The 20,823-nt window shown below is 45.8% G+C and overlaps 1 protein-coding gene across 5 annotated transcripts in view; it reads right to left on the bottom strand.

Moving 5' to 3' along the window:
• CTDSPL (CTD small phosphatase like) overlaps positions 1–20,823 on the bottom strand; it is a 120,619-nt gene that overhangs the window by 34,784 nt on the left and 65,012 nt on the right. For all 5 annotated transcript variants that reach the window (XM_058729401.1, XM_058729398.1, XM_058729402.1 and 2 more), the window contains exon 2: positions 1,650–1,804. In XM_058729401.1, coding sequence (XP_058585384.1) covers positions 1,650–1,804 — 155 coding nt within the window. The remainder of the gene's footprint in view (positions 1–1,649; positions 1,805–20,823) is intronic.

The following is a 20,823-nucleotide window of genomic DNA, read 5'->3' as shown; positions in this document are numbered from 1 at the left end:
TTCATATGTACTTTAAAAATAATTTACTTTCTAGTCCCCAAAGTGATTTCTGCTTATTTTGTGAAAATTGGGAAAAGCTATAAGAAAAAAGAGAGAAAGAAATGAAGCACAGGAGAGGAGAGAAAATCCTATACATAATCCCACCAGTATGAGATAGTCTCTTCATGTTTCGGCATATATCATTCTAGTCTTCTGAATGCCTGTGTGTGCATGTAGGACTATGTATATATACTTATACTCACCTGCTACATTGAAGTCTTTTATCCCCTATTTGTTTATTTATTTTAGAGACAGAGAGAGAGAAAGCATGAGTGGGGGGGAGGGGCAGAGGGAGAGAGAGAATCATAAGCAGGCTCCACACTCAGTGCAGGGCCTGACACTGGGCTCGATCCCATGACCCTGGGATCATGACCTGAGCCAAAATCAAAAGTTGGATGCTTCACCCACTGAGCCACCCACCCAGGCGCCCCTACGAGAGGTAATTTTTAATAGTTGCATACTATTTGAGTATAGGCTTATTCTACGGGTTTTCTATTTTCTATTGTTGATCATTAGGTTGCTTACAATTTTGCAACATTATGATCTGTGCTGGATAGTGTGTTGTAGTTCAATAATCCATAATTATGCCAATAAATAATTTCTAGGCTTTAAGATTATATTGCTGAATTTCCTTCCAGAAAGTTGTGACCAATTAACATGGCTACAAATAACTGATTTATATCGTCTAACCCCTTTGTCACTACCCTCCTCCGAATCCAAATATTTTTACAAATAGCCTCAATAATTCGGTAAGTGGAAAGGGCTATCTCAAGACTTCGGTTTGCTTTTCTTTGATTAACAGCCATACTGAACATTTTTTCATGTTTACTGGCCTATGTTTCCTATTTTGTGACATGCCTGCTCATGTCCTTCGCTCACATTATTTGGAACATGAAGTTTTACGGGTTTTGCGTCGTCAAAATCTCAACTGTCTTCACAGTGAATAATCCCTCTTCGCCTCCTGCAGTGATTCTTACCTGAAAGTCTAATTCGACTGAGATTAACGTTGTAATCCCTGCTCTCTTTTCCCTTCTACTTGCCTGATGTCTTTCTGCTCACCCTTTTAACTGTTCTGAGTCGCTCTGTTTAGGACAGATACATCCACTAGGCAGCATGTGGGCGGAGTCTAGTTTTTCTTTATGTACTGTGAAAATCTGACTTAGGATTTTTCATTTGCTGCATATAAAAGAATGTGTAATAAATACGTGTGTTATTAAACAAGGTAGTTGAATCCATTCACACTCAGTATTGGTTCTTTCCCGTGCCTCTGTTTCTTCATTTGTCTTCCCATTTCTCTCTCTACTACTGGTTCTTGAACTCCCCATCTCACGCGGCCGACTTCCCAAGACAGAATGTTCTCAAAATGTGAAGTGATTCTTCCAACTCTCATCAAATGTGTTCTTCCGTCTGCTAAATGGGAACGACTGACCCATCGTCTGACAAAACACATGATCTTTTGTGGAAATTTCAGGGCTGTACAGGGAGTGGCTGCACACGTGCTATCCCAGGCTCTTATTCAGGATATTCACCGGGGGGGGGGGGGGGGGGGACGGGACAGACCTGCAGCTCCTGGGGCTCTGCTGAGTGCACAGGTCCCCTCCGGCACTGACCTTCTGAAGCCCACCGTTCTCCTCCACCAGCGGCGGAAGCACACTGGGGCCGCTGGCTGGTGGGGCCTCCACATTATAATCACGGAAGCAGCAGAAGAAGGAGCTGAGGATGCCACGGTGCCTCTGTTTCTTCAAGCTGACGTTGCACTGGGATGCTGGAAAGAGAAAAGCACACTGCGGCCGACTGCAGCACGTGCTCGTGGCCGTAATGCAACGCGAAAACTCGGACGCGCAGTTGCCCCCCAGAGCCCCCATACCGGGAGACCTACTCAGCACAAGAAGATGAGGGGCCCCGGGAAGTCACGCTCAAGGATTGTTATTCGACATGCGAATCCTCGAGGGCCAGCTGGTCGATGGAGGTCCAAGCCTGCCGGGTGGGGGGGGCCGACAGAACTCCTCTGACCTCAGCCCGGTGGGGGTTGCTTGCTCATTAACTGACCCAGCCTCAGGGTCAGGCCCCATCTGCATTCCTGAACCCAGCAGACAGTCTCCCGACCCAGGACTAAGCACTACTGCAAAACAAAGATCCTTTCAGGCACAAGTCAGACTGGATACTCTCCGAGCAGCGTTACTCTGTGCAGGGTGCCAAGAAAGAGTCACTTTGAAGCTAGGTCCTTGGACACTCCTAACTCCAACCCTGACCTCATGAAGAAATAAGATGTGTGAGGGCGTGAAGACCCTTTCTTAAACTCTGCCGTCTGTCAAGTAACTGACGGGAGGGCTGAAGTCTTCCGTTGCACTTAAAACGCAAACAGCAGATGTGGGACAGAGAACACGTGCTCGGCCGGGGCAGGGCTGGCCAGGGCAAAGTCCCTCTTCCTGAAGCCCAGGGCGACCCTGTGCCATGGACTCGCTCCCCGGCCCGTCCTGTCCCTCCGGAGGGAGTGAGGTTATCTCTTCTGTTATCTGGGCCTCAAGACAAGCTGCTGCGAGTCAGAAATCAAAGGCAAAAATGAGAATAAAACGAAAAACACACCTCAGGGGAGGAGACTGACAACCTGGAGGGGCAGGAGCAGTGCCTGCGAATGCATCCAGGGCTGTCCCACCACAAACCACCTCTGGGCGGGTCAACGTACTCTGGGCAGAGGCCACAAAGGGCCCGTGCTTAGGGTTAATGGGGAAAGAACCAACGCAGGAAATCACTGAGTCCGCGTGGTAACTGTTGGAGTTTATCTATCCCGAAAAGCAGTTTTGGCACGATCCCCTGTTGCCGTACTTGAGTGATTTGTGCACCACCTTCCCCGTCGTGAGGTCACGAAACTTCTGCTAAAAGTCTCGGGGTACTCTTCTGCCAGCGGCAAAACCAAACGCATTCACGTGGAGATTCTGAGAAAAGACTGAAAAACTGTCTTTGCCAGCAACTCGACAGGCATGGACAGGCGTGGGCGAGTGGCCAAGTAAGTGTGAGTTTAAGGTCCTGATTTGCTAATAATGAGCTTTAGAACCATAACCCCCTGGAAATGATGGCTGTTTTATCTTCCTTGAGAACGGCTGGGTGCATGTCATAGGGCACCCCCGTCTTCTTACTTGGGCCGGCCCCCCATGGTAGGCCAGGCCCGGCCACGGGGACCTCCAGGCACACAGGCCTTCCAAGCAGCAGTGTGGGGAAGGGACAGTGACCACTGTTCACTGAGGGCCAGCCCTCTGAATTCCAGCACTTCTCAGTTCTCATCTCAGGTAACCCGCACAGCTACCCAAGGAGATCAACACTTCGGTCTCCATCTCCCCGCGGCAGAAATACGACTAGTAACCGCGTGTGCCAGGATCTGAACCCAAGGGGGCCTGTTTCCAAAGTCCATGTGCCATGCTGAAGACAGTCTTGACCGATCAGGTCAGATCAAGGAGGGAACATGCCAAATGGGGGAGAAAAGACTGCAATGAACTCACGGTGTTTGTTTTTATGCCACACTCAAATTACTTAGGGGAAGAAAAAGAAAAGCGGTCTCTTCCCTGGCCAATGGCACATTTCTCTGCAAGTAAACACGCTATCTGTTTATGTCCCAGGGACACTGAGCAGCTGATGCCCAAGCAGGGCAGTACATAGCTTTGCAAAAAGCACCCGCAGCCCCCAGATCCCATTTTCATCCTCGGGTCATATACGTCTTCCCCACAACCAACTAACAAACAAATTAACAGACTAACTTACAGGATAAAAAAATCCTAAACCTGGAGATGGCGAGCTACTCATAATTTCTACCCTTAGATGGCTTACCATGTAGAAGCCACAAACAGAGCTGCAGGAGTGAGTCCCCGGGGAGGCCATCACCCTGAAAGGAAAGTGGCAGCTCGCTCAGGATTTCCCTTCTCTGCACCAGGAGGTGAAGCAGCCCAAAGTGGCCTCGCTTCCACACTGAGGGAGGAGCCGGGCCTCTTCCCACTAAGCAAGGTTTGTTCTAGGGCCTACAGGAAGCTTTGGGAGGCTGGGGGCTCTCTAATTTCCTGAACACTCTTGGACTTGTCTGGTGCTCTCAAAACCAGGCCAGTGGGGGAAATGAATGGAGCTGCTCAGCCTCACCCCTCCTTGGCACTTAGTTCTGAAAGGGCTCAGGATGCTGACTGGCCGGGTCTAAAAATCCTACGGCCTTCCCCCGCCCCAAGCTGCTTTCCATCCATTACCAAGGCCCGGCCAATTCGAGCCACGTGATTGACTGGCATCTGACCCAACGTGGGCCAAGGAGAGTCTGCCCCAGGATCCACGCTACAGCCACTGGAAAGGATATTCTCTTTTTGCTGGCTTGCCAAATGGGTAGGACATAAACCTGGAGCCTTTGGTGGCTCTGGCCACCACGTGAGAAGCACCTACCCGAGGACGAGCCAAAAGGGAGGAAAAAGCAGCTGAGACACGGAGTGGGACGAATCTCTGACAACACCATCTGGGGACGTGGTTTCATTAAAACCAGATCCTTCCCGGGATTCTGAGTTATATAAGAGAATAAATTACCTGTTTTTCTGGGTTTATGTTATTTGCGATGGAAAAGGTTATCCCTGGAAACGTAAGCTCCCTGTCGAGGTGGTGTGCAAACACTGGTGAACCACACAGGCACCGTCCCCACCTCACGTGGCTCACGTCTAGCACGAGAGACACCGAACAAGAGATCCTGGTACAGTTTGCGTCTTGCTATGACGGGCAGCACAGGGCACACAGTCCCAACTGGAGGGTGGGTAGGAGTGATTTCTTAGAAGAAATGCTTTCTGAGCTGGGCTGACGGTTTCATAAAATTGCTGGAGGGGGCAGAAAAGTGGGGAGATAGCCATTGGTAAAGGGCCTGATGTGAGAGACAGCACGAGGTATCTGAGAAGTCAGAGCAGTGGCGAGGGGGTGCGGACGTGGTTGACGACAGCCTTCTAAACCATGCGATGAGTCTGCATTTGGCTCTATGGAAATGGGGAGTGGCACGAGCAGATCTGTACCGCAAATGTCACGGTTTGACCCTGCGACTGGAACCACCGAGCTTAAATTTTAAATGGACTGATACAGGCTATCAATCCATATCAAAGATTTCCAGGATACCGTATCTGCAAATCAGAGATGTGGACCGTTTTGGGTAAAGAGCCTAGAATGGAAATTTCTTACTTAAAAATTGACTTTAATGTTAAGTTTTGAGAAAAAGAGAGAGAGAGAGAGAGAGAGCATGAGCAGGGGAGGGGCAGAGAGAGGGAGACACAGAATCCGAAGCAGGCTCCAGGCTCTGAGCTGTCAGCACAGAGCCCCACGCGGGGCTTGAACCCACGAACCGTGAGATCTTGACCTGAGCCGAAGCCGAGGCTTAACCGAGCCCCCCAGGTGCCCCCAAAATTGACTTTAAGTACAAGCTACATGGAAATAAGAAATAAAAAAATTAAAATTAAAAAAAATAAATTACACGGAGAGAAAATGGGCTGTGGAGTGATTATTGGGGTTTGAGTCCCTCCCTGCCACGTGTCAGCCAGTGTGACTTCATCTACCTAAGCTACACCACTTCATTCCTACGTCTGCAGGGCTGTTGTGTGGATGCAGCAAAAACACGCGTGTTTGTAAAGCACGTGTGGTGCTCAAGAGAGAAGATCTACCGGCAGCTTAAGATACAAGCAAGAAGAGATTGATTGATTTAGGTACTGAGCAATGTCTCCCTGTGAACATTCGGAAGTTAGCGTGTATCCAGACAACAGTCCTTACAAAAACAGCCTGGCTTTATGAAAAAACACGTAGGCAGAACCATTTTGGTTTTGGTTATGTGAATTCTAAACTTAGAACTTGACGTAGCTCCTTAAAACTTTACTTCCTATCCAAAGTTTCTTTGTATAATAATAATAATAATAATAATCATAGAAACTAAACAAATAAAAAGCAGCTCCCCATGCGAAGCTTAAAATAAAGGCCTAGGACTCAGGCCTTTTCTAGGAACTCTTATATGAAATCCGGTTAGAAAGAAAGTGTTATAATTAAACACATGAAATGTCTGGGCAACGTCCACCGAGGCAGACAGTGCGGTTCGGTCCCCTGGTGGGATGAAGGGGACGGGTCCGAGGAGCTATCAAACGGTGTTTATGCCAACGCATGGAGGGTGCAAGTGAATCCACAGCCAGTTGGTATGTACAGGCCAAGACGGGCATTTCTAGCCCTCCGCTGATACTTCCTGACCTAACTGGTTCCCTCCTGCATCCAGAAACTGAGCTGTTGCCCCTCAAGCAGCCAGTGTTTCTCCATCAGTGTGGGAGCAGCCCATGCCACATAACCCGGGCCCTTAAACCGTTCTTGCGTTCTGACCTGGTTTGGGTTACAGCCGTGAGGAGGCCCTGGCTCTTTCCTGAATCCCTGGTCTCAGGACCAAAACCTCCTGGGTCTACACCAACTCTGAGCTTCACGTAACTTGTCTTTGTCAACACCCCAGCCACCTGTCCTTATCTCACATCTGACCTGAAACTCCCACTGCCCCAAACACACCCCTACACAGTCAAAAGAGTAGTTCAGGATGAAGCTCAGAGAAGCTGGAACGTTGGTTGGTCGAAGTGTTTGCTACTTACCATCAATCCATCCCAAGTCATTCGGGTTTCTCCCCAAGCCAAGGAACTGCATCTTGGCAGCTACAGACAACAAAGGTTGGCCTTTAACTCTCACAGTGCCAAGCCGGCCTCCCTGCCAAAGACCCAGCACCACAGAGTTTCTAGGAGAAAACGGACTTGATACACCACATCTACTGCTAATGTGTCAAAGCACCAACACCTGCCCTCCATGCTAGCTTCTTTCTTGTTGCAAGAGCAGAATCAAGAAAGGATTCCACAGCAGGTTTGTAGCGTCCAAGTATTCACAGCAGAACATGGAAAACATGTCCAAGCATCAGCATGGACACCGGTGCTGTTAAGGGTGCAAAAGTGCACACCAGAGTCTCCCAAGGAAAAAACGCTTCTTCACGTGTGGGGATGTCAGAGCACACCCTGAAGAGCCCACGCAGCTGGATTCACAACTGTATTACTAGGGAACAAGCTAGACACCTTTTTTTGAGTTGGGAGCGGGGGGGGGGGGGGGTTCCTCTCGCCGGCCGCCGGCGTTTAAATGAATGCACCCTTTCTTCTCTTGTAGGACTGGGCTGCAAATCTCTGGAATGCAGCCCAGGGCCGTGGTTTGGAGTGGGTGTCTAACAGGAAATTCTGGGCAGTCTATGCATACATTACATTCCTTTCCCACCCTGAAAGAGTGGTCAACAAACACAACTTTCCTCTGTTTGAATAATAGGAGGGTAAGGGGGGAGGACTGTTGGGGTGGGGAGAGGCCAGGGCACAGACCGTACAGAGTTCAAAAGCAGATGTGGCTACTGAGCATCCAAACATCCTTTTCTCCTAGAAAAAGGACTTAGTCACCAAAAGGGTCACCTTCTGAGATACCCAGTCAGTCCCTCTCCAATTTCCAAGTGATAAATTTCCCCTGGGAACTGCACCCGGCCCTCTGGAAGAAACGTGCCTTTGATCGCTCTTTTCCCACTACAGCCCACGACGGGCGGGGGCGGCACTACCCGTGAGGAATCCAGGGGAGGAGCAGGGGCTGGTGACTAAAGGCTGGGCAGGAGGAGTCCCGATGTCATCCTTCCATGATGGTAGGATGTCTCCCTTGTTCCCTGTTGGCTCCTAACAGCCCTCATCAGCTGCCGCCTCCTTTGCCGGGGGCCCTTGACATAAATCGTGGCTGGCCTTCCCAGCGTGCGGTGCAGAGATGACACCCGGTTTTCCGACGAGGAAGCCGAGACTCGGAGTACTTACAACTGTGCGGTGAGGGTGCTGGGGTTCAAAGCCAGAGCAGCCCGACTACAGAGCTTCCAGCCTTCCCACTAGCCCTCCCTGCCTCGCTCCTCTGTACTCTTCTGGGTTTGGGTTTTACTTCCAGGGAGAAAAAGCTGATATGAGGCCTTGTGCTGCCTGTCATCACGCCAAAGGCCACACTTGAGAAAATTCCACAGTGAGCCAGGGATACTTGTGGTAGCCCTATGAGGTCAGTCCAGACACAGTGGGTCCACTGTGCCTCGGACGCACCCAGGCAGTCAAACTCTCTGTGACTTAGCTTCCGAGGAGTACCCCTGTGCTGGGAATGCCCTCCTCGCCTCAGCACCTCCCAGACCCCTGGCCCAAGGCCACACAGCTCCTAAGTAACAGGGCTGGAGAGAAACCAGGTCTGGGGGAGTCCAGAATCGGAGCTCTCAGCCGTCACTGTACAGAGTCCGCTTTTCACAGCAAGAGCCAAAAGAAGTAACAGAACAAAGGACTCAAACAGAAAATGCACTTAAGAGGAAGTAAAGGTTAAAATTTAACGGTAATTAAATAAATGAACGCTGAAACGATGAAGCTCCGTTTTGTGCCTGTTAATTCAATGAACAGAAATGACGAACACAAAAACACAGCCGATGGCGGGAAGATTTTGATGGCAGAGGCACCTTCATTCACACGTTGCAGGTCACGCTGGAGACTGGAACGATCCGTTTGAAAAGCAGGCGAGCGATGTGTCGGAGACCATGAAGTCTTCCGCAAACCATCCGAACGCCCAGCAGAGTGGGAACGGTTAATTAAACTAATGCGTACCAGCTGGACAGAAAACCTTGCAGCCACAAAAAACGCCACTGGGAAGAGTGTGGAAGAGTGCTCATGGTCACTGGCAGGTGAAACCTCTTGGTGCTGTACATTCCTTATGTCTTCAGCCTTGTCAGGTGTCTCTGGACAAGATCTGGAACACGGGCTCCAGGCGCACAAGCTTGCGATGCATCTTGTTCGTGCCCAAGTCCCTCGGACATAGAAATGTGCTGGTACAGAACGGGCCCGTGGTGACACATGTTTACTGAATGAGTGTACGTATGAGACAAAACAGAGAACGATGAGCATTTCTGGGATGCTACCAAAAAGGAGCAGCGCCTGTGATTCTTCAGAGAGAGGTCAGCTCAAGCAACACTGCTTCCTGGGAAGCCCTCCTGTCCACAGCAAGCCTCCTCCTCCAAGCCGGCTTCACCTATGCCCCCCACGTCTCGCCAACCTATCTGAGGAATCCAACTCTCAGCTCCCAGATGTTTTTAATCAAAGTGGCAACCTCTGTTTCCTAGGAAATAATTGGTGCAAATTTTCAGAGAGAGATTAAATAAAATTCACCAATACGTTCGGTAAGCATGGCAATTTCTGGATCATAGGGCTGGGTCAATTATTATTTTATTAACTTTATACTTTTCTATTGTTTTCCAGTTTCTATAATCTACTTCATGTTAATAATGGAAAACAATTGAATAAATATTAAAAATGTTTGTTTCTACTTAAAAAATACATGGGAACATTTTTGCATATGTGGTACCCTTCTACAACCTTACTTTGATGGGCTATATTGCATATGTATGCCTATATACTGTGCCATAATTAAACTCACTTTGGACATTTATGCGGTTTCCTTTAAAAAAGGATCATAACAAGGGTGCCTGGGTGGCTCAGTCCGTTAAGCGTCCGACTTCGGCTCAGGTCACGATCTCGCGGTTTGTGAGTTCGAGCCCCGCGTCGGGCTCTGGGCTGACAGTTCGGAGCCTGGAGCCCGCTTTGGATTCTGTGCCTCCCTCTCTCTCTGCCCCTCCCCCGCTTGTGCTCTGTCTCCGTCTCTCAAAAAATGAATAAGCTTTAAAAAAATTTTTTGAAGTGTCACAACAAATGCTGCAATTTGTTTGCAACAGCAATGTTAGGAAATATCTAGTTGTTCACTAATATGGGACAAAGTGGAATAGATCCCTGGCGTGGAGTATTATACAGCTGTTAAAAGGCTGCAGCTCTATGCACACTGATGGTAGCAAAGACTTATGTAAGATGTGCCAGTTGCTATTCCTGCACTTTATATAGTGAGTCATCGAATCACTTCGGTAATCTTATGGGTAAGAGCTAATCCTATACTCCTTTTATAGATGAGGAAACTAAGGCCCACAGAAGCTAAGAAACTTGTCCAAGATGACCTACCTCGTAAACAGTAGTGTTTGTTCCAACCCGACTAATGCGTGCTTTTTAACTTCTGTACTATATTGCCTACTACTAATGGAACACATTCTGAGATTTATTAAATGACAAAAGCAACATACATATGGTACAGATAGTGTGCTACCACAGACCTTCAAATACAAAGTCAAACAAATTAACAAACTAAAGAGCACGATCACGTGTACATTCTTACCTGCGCAAAAAGTCCCTCTGGAAGGAGTTATAAGCAACTGGTTGCTCCATGGGAGAGAAATGGAGGACAGAACTGGGAGGGAGGGAGAATGCTTTTTCACTCCATTTCCTTTCAGTAGCCTTTGAATTTTGTACCACCTATTAAAGTGGAAATTCTATGTAATGTACCATGCATTATAATGAGTAAGAAGCATGAAAAATGATACTACAGCGAGGACGTGTACATAACTTTATGTGTCTGATTATCCTATTAGAAGACATTCCTAGAAGTGCAATCGCTGGGACCAAAGTCTTTGAAGAAATGTTGAGCCTCTAGATCCTGCGGACCATCTGCTGCCTAGAGAGGCGGCGTCGCGGTGCACCCCCAACCCGTGGGGTGTCCCCCGGAGGCTGTGCCAACACAGAGACTTTAAACAGCCTTTGCCTGTCTGCAAGGTAGAAATGGCAACAATGTCGCTTTCATGCGCATTTCCGCAATCGCCCTCCGACCTCCGAGTTCTGTGACCTCTCCTACGCCTCTGACCATTTCTACCGCTTCTGAGAACTGGGCTTATATATTTTTTGCCTATTTTTCCACTTTTTTCTTTGATTGTTAAGAGTTCCTTTGCCCAAATTGGAGACATAATCCTTGGGACTGTTCTGTACGTTGGAAATAGTCTCAGTTTGTTTTAGACCTTTTGTTTTTTACGGTGGTTGTAGATGTGCAGAAGTTTTAAGTTGTTAGGGAGTCAAATCAAATGATTTTTTTTTAATGTTTGTTTATTTTTGAGAGAGAGACCGAGCATGAGTGGGGAGGTGCAGAGAGAGAGGGAGACACAGAACTCGCAGCAGGCTCCAGGCTCCGAGCTGTCAGCACAGAGCCCAAAGCGGGGCTCGAACCCACGGACTCAGGGACAGTGAAATCATGACCTGAGCAGAAGTCGGTCACCCAACTGAGCCAACCAGGTGCCCCATCAAATGATTTTTTAACTGCTTTCTTCCCACCCTAATATGATATACTATTCACTTACATTTTCTTTTAGTTTTTTTTTAATTAAGTTTATTTATTTATTTTGAGAGAGAGAGCACACGAGCAAGGTAGGGGCAGAGAGAGAGAGAGAGAGAGAGAGAGAGAGAGAGAATGAATGAATGAATGAATGAATATCTCAAGCAGGCTCCATGCTGTCAGCACAGATTTCAATGCAGGGCTCAAACTCACAAACCGTGAGATCATGACCTGAGCCGAAATCAAGAGTCAGACACTTACCCGAATGAGCCATCTAGGCATGCCACCGCCCCGCCCCCGCCCCGGCCCGCCAACCTTCTAGTTCTTTTTTCAGTTTAAAGTATCTTTGAAGTAAAAATTTTATCTGTTTGGAGTTTATTCTGTACATAGTAGGATATATGAAATCTACCTAGTTTCCCCCCAAAGGTAAATATCCTAATAATATTTATTAAACAATTCATCTTCATACACTGAGTGGGGCATTGTCTTCATCCCTCTCTGCTCCCCTCCAGTCCTCTGCTTGTGCCCGTAACACAAAGCTTTGCTACTGCAGATACACTATTTTATAGTTAACAGTACTGGTCCCCGTTTATTATATTTTTTTCAAAAATTTCTTGGATAGTCTAACCCTTTATGCTTCCAGATGAATGTCAGAATCACTTTATCAAGTTCTAAAAAAAAAAATACCATTGGGATTTGGTTGCATTAGGCTCATGAAATATACATCCACTAACTCTAGTTAATTCCATTAAAGTAATTAAAGGAAGGTTAAGACGAAAAAGTTTAAACAATCCATTTGTTGTACCTTATTCCTTAAAATTGTGCCAAGATTAAAAGTGGCCTTGGTTATCAGCTTGGAATAGACTGTTGTAACTATAAGATACTTTATACAACTCCCATGGTAAAATAAGGAAAATACCTATAGAAGAGACACAAAAGAAAATGAGAAAGGATTAAAAACATGTCACCACAAAAAAGTCATTGACACACAAGACAGCTAAAAAGAAAAAAGAGTGACCACAAGTTACAAGACAGAAAACAAAATGCAATAGTAAGACCTTCCCTATCAGTACATGTTAATAAAGTCCCCAACCAAAAGACACACAGTGGCTGAATGGACAAAAAAATAAGATCCAACTACCTGCTGTCTATAAGAGACTCACTTTAGATTTAAGAACACACATAGGCTGAAAGTGACAGGGTGGAAAAAGATATTCCATGCAGATGGTAACAAAAGAGAGGAGAGTGGCTATACTTAGAGACAAAGAAGAACATTACTGGTAAAAGGGTCAATTCACTAGAAATACAACAATTATAAATATATATGTACCTAACACCAGAGTACACAAATATACGAAGCAAGCATGGGCAGAAACGAAGGGCAAAGCAGACAGCGACACCTTAATAGTAGAAAATTTCAATAACGGACAGAACATCTAGAGAGAAGACAAACAGAAGACCTGAATAACACAAGAGACCAAATGGACCTAACAGACATGTACAAAACACTGCACCCAACAGCAGCACCATACATATTCTTCTCAAGTACTCAAAGAACATTCTCCAAGACAGATCACACATTAGGTCACAAAACAAGTTTTAACAAATTTAAGAAGACTGAAATTGTACCAAATAACTTGTCTGACCACAATGGAATTAAACAAGAAATCAACAGAAGGAAATTTGGAAAATTCACAAATATGTGGAAATTAAACAACACACACTTGAATGACCAATGGGTCAAAAAAGAAATCACAAATTATCTGAGACAAATACAAATGAAAACATAACATACCAAAACTTAACAGGATGTAGAAAAAGCAGTATGAAGAGGGAAGTTTAGAGTGGCAAATGACTACATTAAACAAGAAGAATTATGGGGCACTTGGGTGGCTCAGTTGGTTAACTGTCCAACTCTTGATTTTGGCTCAGGTCCTATCTCCTGGTTCATGAGTTCAAGCTCCATGTCAGGCTCCGGCTGACAGCCCAGAGCATGCTTGGGATCCTCTCTCTCCGCCCCCCCCACCCTCTGCCCTGCATCCCCCCCTCAAAATAAATAAATAAACTTGAAAAACAAAAGAAGAATGTTATTAAATAAACACCCTAACTTTATACCTCAAGGAATTGGAAAAACAAGAGTAAACCAAGCCCAAAGTTGAGCAAACCAAGCCCAAAGTTACCAGAAGGAAGGAAATAAAAAATAGTTATAACAGAAATAAACAAAATAAAGACTAGAAAAACAAAAGAAAAAAAATCAATGAAACTAAGAGTTGGGTTTTTGAATAGATCAAGAAAACTGATAAACCTTTAGCTAAACTAATTAACAAAAAAAAAAGAGAAAACTCAAATAAAATAAGAAATGAAAGAGGAGGCATTAACAACTGATATCACAGAAATAAAATAAGATTATGAGACTACTATGAAACATTATATGCCAACAAATTGGATAACCTAGAAGAAATGGATAAATTTCTAGAAACATATAATCTACCAAGACTGAATCATGAAGAAACAGAAAACCTGAACAGTTCAATAATGAATAAGGAAACTGAATCAATAATCAAAATCTCCCAACACAGAAAAGCCCAGGGTCAGATGGCTTCACTGGAGAATCCGATCAAACATTTAAAGAATTAATACCAATTCCCTTCAAACTCATCCCAATAATTAAAGAGGTCAGAACATTTCACTCATTTTATGAGGGCATCTTCAATCCTGATACCAAAGCCAAAGACCTACAAGAAAAGCAAAGCACAGGCCAATATCCCTGATGGATAAAGATGTAAAAATCCTTAACAAAATACTAGCAAACCAAGTTTAACAGTATAGTAAAAGGGTCATGTCCCATGACCAGGTGGGATTTATCCCTGGGATGCAAGGATGATTCAACACACACAAATCCATCAACGTGATACACTCCATTAACAGAGTGAAACACAGATCACATCAACAGATGTTTTTTTTTTTTTTCATCAAAAACATCAAAAAGATGGGTTTTTTTGTCAAAAAAAGGCATTTGACAAAATTCAACACCATCTCATAATAAAATACTAAAAAAATAGAACTTAAAGGAAAATAATCTCAATATAATAAAGGGTATATACTAAAAGCCCATAGTTTTGCTGTTGTTATTATGCTACAGTTAAACATATCTTTCCTGTGATTTCCTATGGTTTCTTCCCCTCCCCCTCCCCCCGCCCCCCGCCCAAAGCCCATAGTTAACATCCTACTCAAAGTGAAAAACTGAAAGCTCTTCCTCTAGGATCAGCAACAAGGCAGGGTGCCCGCTTGCCACTTTGATTAAACAAGGTAGTGAAAGTCCGAGCAATTAGACAAGGAAAAGAGATAAAAGGCATCTAAGTTGTTAAGAAAGAAGCAAAACCATCTCAGTTCACAGATGACATGATCTTATATACAGAAAACTCTAAAGATCCCATAAAAAACTACTAGAACGAATAAATGAATTCTGCAAAGTTGCTGGATACAAAATCAATGTGCCCAAATCGGTTGCGTTTCCACCTGCTTACAACAAACAATCCAACAATGAAAAGGAAATTAAGAAAACAATTGCACTTTCGATAGCATCAAAAAAGTTTTTTCATTTTTTTGGTTAAACTTAATCAAGGGGACGAGAGCCTTGTACACTGAAAACTACAAGTGGTGAAAGACATTGTAGAAGATACAAACATGGGGCGCCTGTCTGGCTCAGGCAGTAGAGCGTGTGACTCTTGATCTCAGGGTCATGAGTTCACGCCCCACGTTGGGTGTGAAACCTACTTAAAAAAAATGTGAAGAAATTATAGAAGACACAAATAAATGCTAAGACAGCAGGTGTTCATGGATTGAAGACTTAATGTTATTAAAATGTTCACACTACCCAAGGCAATCTACAGATTCAGTGTAATCTCTTAAAATCCCAATGGCCTTTTTTCTTTCCTGGCAGAAATAGAATTAAACAATCCTAAAATTCATATGGAACCTCAAATAGCTAAAACAGTCTTGAGAAAGAAGAACAAAGCTGGAGGGCTCACATTTCCTGACTTGAAAATATATCACAAAGCTATCCAACAGTATGGTGCTGGCATTAAGACAGATACAGAGACTCATGGAACAAAACAGAGAGCCCAGAAATAAACTCACACATACGTAGTCAAAGGGGCTTCAACAATGGAGTCAAGTCTACACATTGAGGAAAGTATAGTCCCTTCAACAAATGGTATTTCTGAAAACTGTATACCCACAGGCAAAATAATATAACTGGACCCTTATATTACACCATGTACAAAATCAACTCAAAAGTACATTAAAGATTTAAGTTTAAGACCTAAGATTATAAAACTCATCGAAGAGAACAGGGAAAAATGTTGGTCTTAGCAATGATTTTTTTTAGATAGGACACCAAAAGTATAGGCAACAAAAGCAAAAATCAGACAAGTGGGACTACATCAAACTAGAAAGCTTCTGCACAGCAAAGGAAACCATCAACAGACTTACAAAACGGGAGAAAATATTTGCAAACCATGTATCTGGTAAGGGGTTAATACCCAAAATATGTAAGGAACTCCTATGACTCAACAGCAAAACAAACAAAACAAATAATCTGAATTTAAAAATGGGCAGAAGACTTGAATAGACATTTCTCTTAAAAAAGACATACAATGGGGGCGCCTCGGTGGCTCTCAGTTAAGCGTCCAACTTCAGCTCAGGTCACAATCTCTCAGTTCAAGGGTTCACGCCCTGCATTGGGCTCTGTGCTGACAGCCCAGAGCCCGGAGCCTGCTTTGGATTCTGTGTCTCCCTCTCTCTCTGCCCCTCCCCTACTTGTGCTGTGTCTCACTCTCAAAAAGAAATAAACAACAACCAAAAAAAGACATACAATGGCCAAATGAAAGGATGCTCAACATCACTAATCATCAAGGAAATGCAAATCAAAAGCACATGAAATATTATCTTATACCTGTAAGGATGACCATTATTTAAACACACACACACACACACACACACACACACACACACACACAGAGAGAGAAAAGACCAAGTGTTGGTGAGGATGTGGAGAAGCTGGAACACCTGTGCACTGTTGCTGGAAATGTAAAATGGTGCAGTTGCTGTGGAAAACAATATGGAAGTTTCCCCCCAAATTAAAAATCTCATATTTAAAAAAAAATTTTTTTTAACATTCATTTATTTTTGAGAGAGAGAGAGCAAGTGAGCAGGGGAGGGGCAGAGAGAAAGGGAGACACAGAATCTGAAGCGGGCTCCAGGCTCTGAGCGGTCAGCACAGATCCTGACGTGGGGCTCGAACTCACAAACCGTGAGATCATGACCTGAGCCACAGTCGGAAGCTCAACCAACTGAGCCACCCAGGCGCACCCCCCCCCCCAAAGTCCCGTATTTTTAATATTAGAAAGATCACTGCATATGATTCAGCAATCCCACTTCTGGGTACTTATCCAAATGAATTGAAAACAGGGTCTCAAAGAGATATCTGCTCTCCCACGTTCACTGCAGCACTATTAACAACTGCCAAGAGGCAGAAGCGACTGGAATGTCCAACAATGGATGAAGAAAGAAAATGTGGTATATACATACAATCAAATATTATTCAACCATAAAAAAAATAAACACTGTCATGTGCTACAAATGGGTGAACCTTGAGGACACGATGCTAACTGAAATAAGCTAGACATAAAAAAAATACGGTATACGATTCCAGTTCTATGAGCTACCTAAAGTAGTCAAACTCACTGAAGGAGAGAGTAGAATGTTGGTTGACAGGGGCTGGGGGAGGAGAAAGAAGGAACTGCTGTTCAATGGGCACAGAGTTTCATCATGCAAGATGAAACAGCTCTACGGAGGGGCGCCTGGGTGGCGCAGTCGGTTAAGCGTCCGACTTCAGCCAGGTCACGATCTCGCGGTCCGTGAGTTCGAGCCCCGCGTCAGGCTCTGGGCTGACGGCTCGGAGCCTGGAGCCTGTTTCCGATTCTGTGTCTCCCTCTCTCTCTGCCCCTCCCCCGTTCATGCTCTGTCTCTCTCTGTCCCAAAAATAAAAAAAAAAAAAGAAACAGCTCTATGGAGATTTAACGTGCAACCCCGTGCATACAGTCAACGATGCTGTCCCACGCTTAAAATTCATTTAGAGGGTAGATTTCAGGTTGTATGTGTTGTTTTGCTTTTTTATCACACTAAACCAAAAGAGTGGCTTCGGAAGGAAGCCACGACCACCGCTGATGGAACGTCACCTGCCCTGTGCCAGCAGCTCCCACAACTGATCGTGCGCAATCCCCACCTCGCGCGGGCATCATCACCCTCGTTCTAGCAGTCCAGGAAGTGGGGCACCTAGACTTCGCTCAAGTAGGCACAACCACCATGTGGCTGAACTGCAGTTTGTATTCAGGCCGCCAGACTGCAGAGTCTATGTGCGCTTTTCTACCCGCCATCATTACGACTAACACACCATGGGGTATCTGCCTCACCCCCTCTGGCCTACAGGGGACCCAAGCGGGTGGTGGGGCTCGTTCACTCTGGCTCATCACCCCTGTCGCCGGGCAGTAGCATTGCAAGCATCCTCGACATAATGACTGCATTTGCTTGTGGAATGCTCGTTCTTGTGGGTAAAAGTCACAATTCATCGGTAAAATTCCACTGAAAACTGCTATCGTTGGATCAAACTTCTCCCAGTGTACTTAATTAGAATCACTAAGCAAAGCAGCAAGCCAGCTCACCCGGAAGAGTCTTCTACGTTGGTTCTGCAATTAAGGTGTAACCATACCTATGCCTTGCTCTCTATCCAATCATACCAAATACCGGTTCAAAACTGGGGGAAAAAAAATCACCTTAAATAATTATGTCTCTATTCACCAATGAGAACAAAAATTAATTCCCTAATAGCTTATCTGGTGGCATTGACATGGGGTCCATGACGGGGGCAGAAATAAGAAAATAATGGTGTTTCTTCCGCAGGCTGGACACCCGTGAGCTCATCCACCACGGCCGTTCCTCTCAGGTCCCAGGCGCGGCTTCAGAGAAGCTCTCTTCCTCGCTCTGCTGCTCTGCTGCTCTGCTGAATTGGGCTCGTCGAGTTTTATCCCTACTTACCTTGTGTTACTGTTTAATTTCCTTCTGTCAGCCAGCCTGCTGTCTCCTCTGTGACCCTGCTCTGGCCTCACAGACCTCCCCTCGGTGGCATCCTTCTGGTCTCAAGTTAACAGTACTGTCAGCCCCCAGAGGGCAGTGAATTCACCAGCACATGCTTAGTTAGCGTCTCCTGTCCTTCGGGTAGTGTTCTATGTGGACAAAACTCACAAACATCCCTGCCTTCACTGAGCTTACTTATGTTCCAGTGGGAAGAGACAGACAATAAATAAACGTGTAAAGTATAGAGTACGTCAGATGGCGGTAAGTGTTGTGGATCAAAGCAAAGCAGGAAAGAGGTGAAAGAGAGGGACTTAAAAGAAAGAACTTAAATAAATCTATTTAGAGTCAAGGGCAGGTCCTGTGAAGTCACCACCCATGGCTTTGGAGAACCGTCACCCCTACAAGGAAGGCCCCTCACAACTGATGTATCTCTTTCACTTCTCTTTCTCCCATTCTGCTACCCACCCTTCACTGGCCTCCGCACATACCCCACCCAGCATTCCTTCTAGAATGTCTCCATAACCTTATGTTATCTGTCAGCATCTGCCCTACTCCCAGGACCAGATACTTACTTTGCAGGACCCAGTGCAAAATGAAAATGCAGGGCCCGTTGTTAAAAAAGTAAGAATTTCAAGACAGTAACTGCAGAGCATTAAACCAAGCGTGGGGCGCTCTGTGAAGCACAGGAGGCACGTCCACGAGGCTGGCCGTGCTTACTCCTACTCTACCCCAGAAGGCAGATGAAGGCAAGGCCCTGTGAATGAGGCCTTCCTCCCACCCCAAACACAGCCCCAGTTAGAGGTGCAGAATAACAGCAGCCCTTACTACATCCTCCAAAGCGCTGAATGAGTCTGCGTGGAGGAGAAAGACGAGCCGAGGAACCAGCAGTGGGAGGGCAGCTTTTATAGGACAGCTTCCTGAGGGGGGGAGCCCGACACCCAAAGAGAGGGCTACACAGAAATGCCTCCTGAGTACCTCCTGGGCTTGAGGGAACACGACAACGTCGGATGATGCAGGCAAGTATCCACAGCGGTTGGCTAAGGTTTCCCTTGGACAGAACAATTTCCTGGGGGGAATGGGGCTGCTGCTGGGCCCGGAAAGGTGGACAGAGGGGATATGGAGGGACGTTTATATGGGGGAAACGGAAAGTTACAAGGGCAAGCAAGTAGCCAGTGTGTTTGAGGGGCAACGAGGAGGCCAATTTGGCTGGTGGCAGAGGATGTCCCACACCAGATAGCACTACAGTGGGGAGGGCCTTTAGCCCGAAGGCAGCGTGTGTGTTTGAGGGGGGAGGTGAATGCTCTGAGGAGGGACAGTGACAGGAGGAAAGCTGTGCTCTTGGAAGGCCTGTCTGGCAATGTATGAAGGACAGACGGCAGGCTCAGATCCTCCTCTAAGCAGGGGTGAGGACAGGAGGGAGGGAGCCTACCCAAATTAGCTGGGTAGAGCCTTCCTACCATCGGCGGTGGGCCTGCACAGATGGACAGACATGAGAGGAGGTTTGGATGCACATTTCCAAGCAAGCAACAACAAATCAGAGAACTGTACATCCCTGAGACAAAGTTCTCTGGCAGGATGCCCCAAACCACGTGCATCCCGCAGAATTCCTAATTTTAGAAACCAGACTGGAACTCGTCTGACCAAAATAAACCTGGTCCCAAATATTTACTTTTGTCGTTATTTTGCAATTGTGGAGGCAGGAAGATCAACATGAGCCCAGAAGATTTTACGCATTACCCACCGGGATAATTCCTCACGGTGCCCTTTTGTAGACCGTTGCTGGAAAGGCCGGTAACTACGATACCGGGGAGTCTCCAAGTAAAAAGTAAAAGTTGTTGGCACGGGGCCATCCATCCTTTTCAGTCTCCCAAATATCAACTCTGGACTTCATAACCCCTTCGCATTCCCTTTTCGCATGGATAAACAAGCCTCCCAATCGTGGGACAGCAACCACAAGGTTCAAAAGAGCAAATGGCCGGCCCAGAGAAATTTATTTTCATCACATAAACAGGACACACAGCGCTCCTTCTCTCTCCTCAGGCCAAATAATGGAAACAGCTTCAGCACGAATCACGATGAACTCTCAATTCCTACCGTAAGAATGTCCAGACGAGGAAAATTTCACCTTGGGCCAGTTTGAAGCATATGGCAAGAGACCAGCTGTCCTTGTTCCCAGTTTTCAAACACAGAAAGTCCCCCATTTCGTTTTAACAAGGGAAAGGTAAACACGAGAGGCTGTGCTTGTGACAATCTGAAGAAAACAGGCATCAGCTCTCATGCATATGGACAGACGTTTTCAGATTAGTTTTGAAATTTCATCAAATCATATGTTTGTGTCATTCCCTTCCTACGGTTGTAGTTTTCCTGACAGCCTAAATAAGTGACTTAATGTTGCCT

Source organism: Neofelis nebulosa, chromosome 5 (assembly GCF_028018385.1).
Source record: "Neofelis nebulosa isolate mNeoNeb1 chromosome 5, mNeoNeb1.pri, whole genome shotgun sequence".
Lineage (NCBI taxonomy): Eukaryota > Metazoa > Chordata > Mammalia > Carnivora > Felidae > Neofelis > Neofelis nebulosa.
Note: the sequence above shows the minus strand (reverse complement) of the source record. Positions and strands in the feature narration are given on the sequence as shown.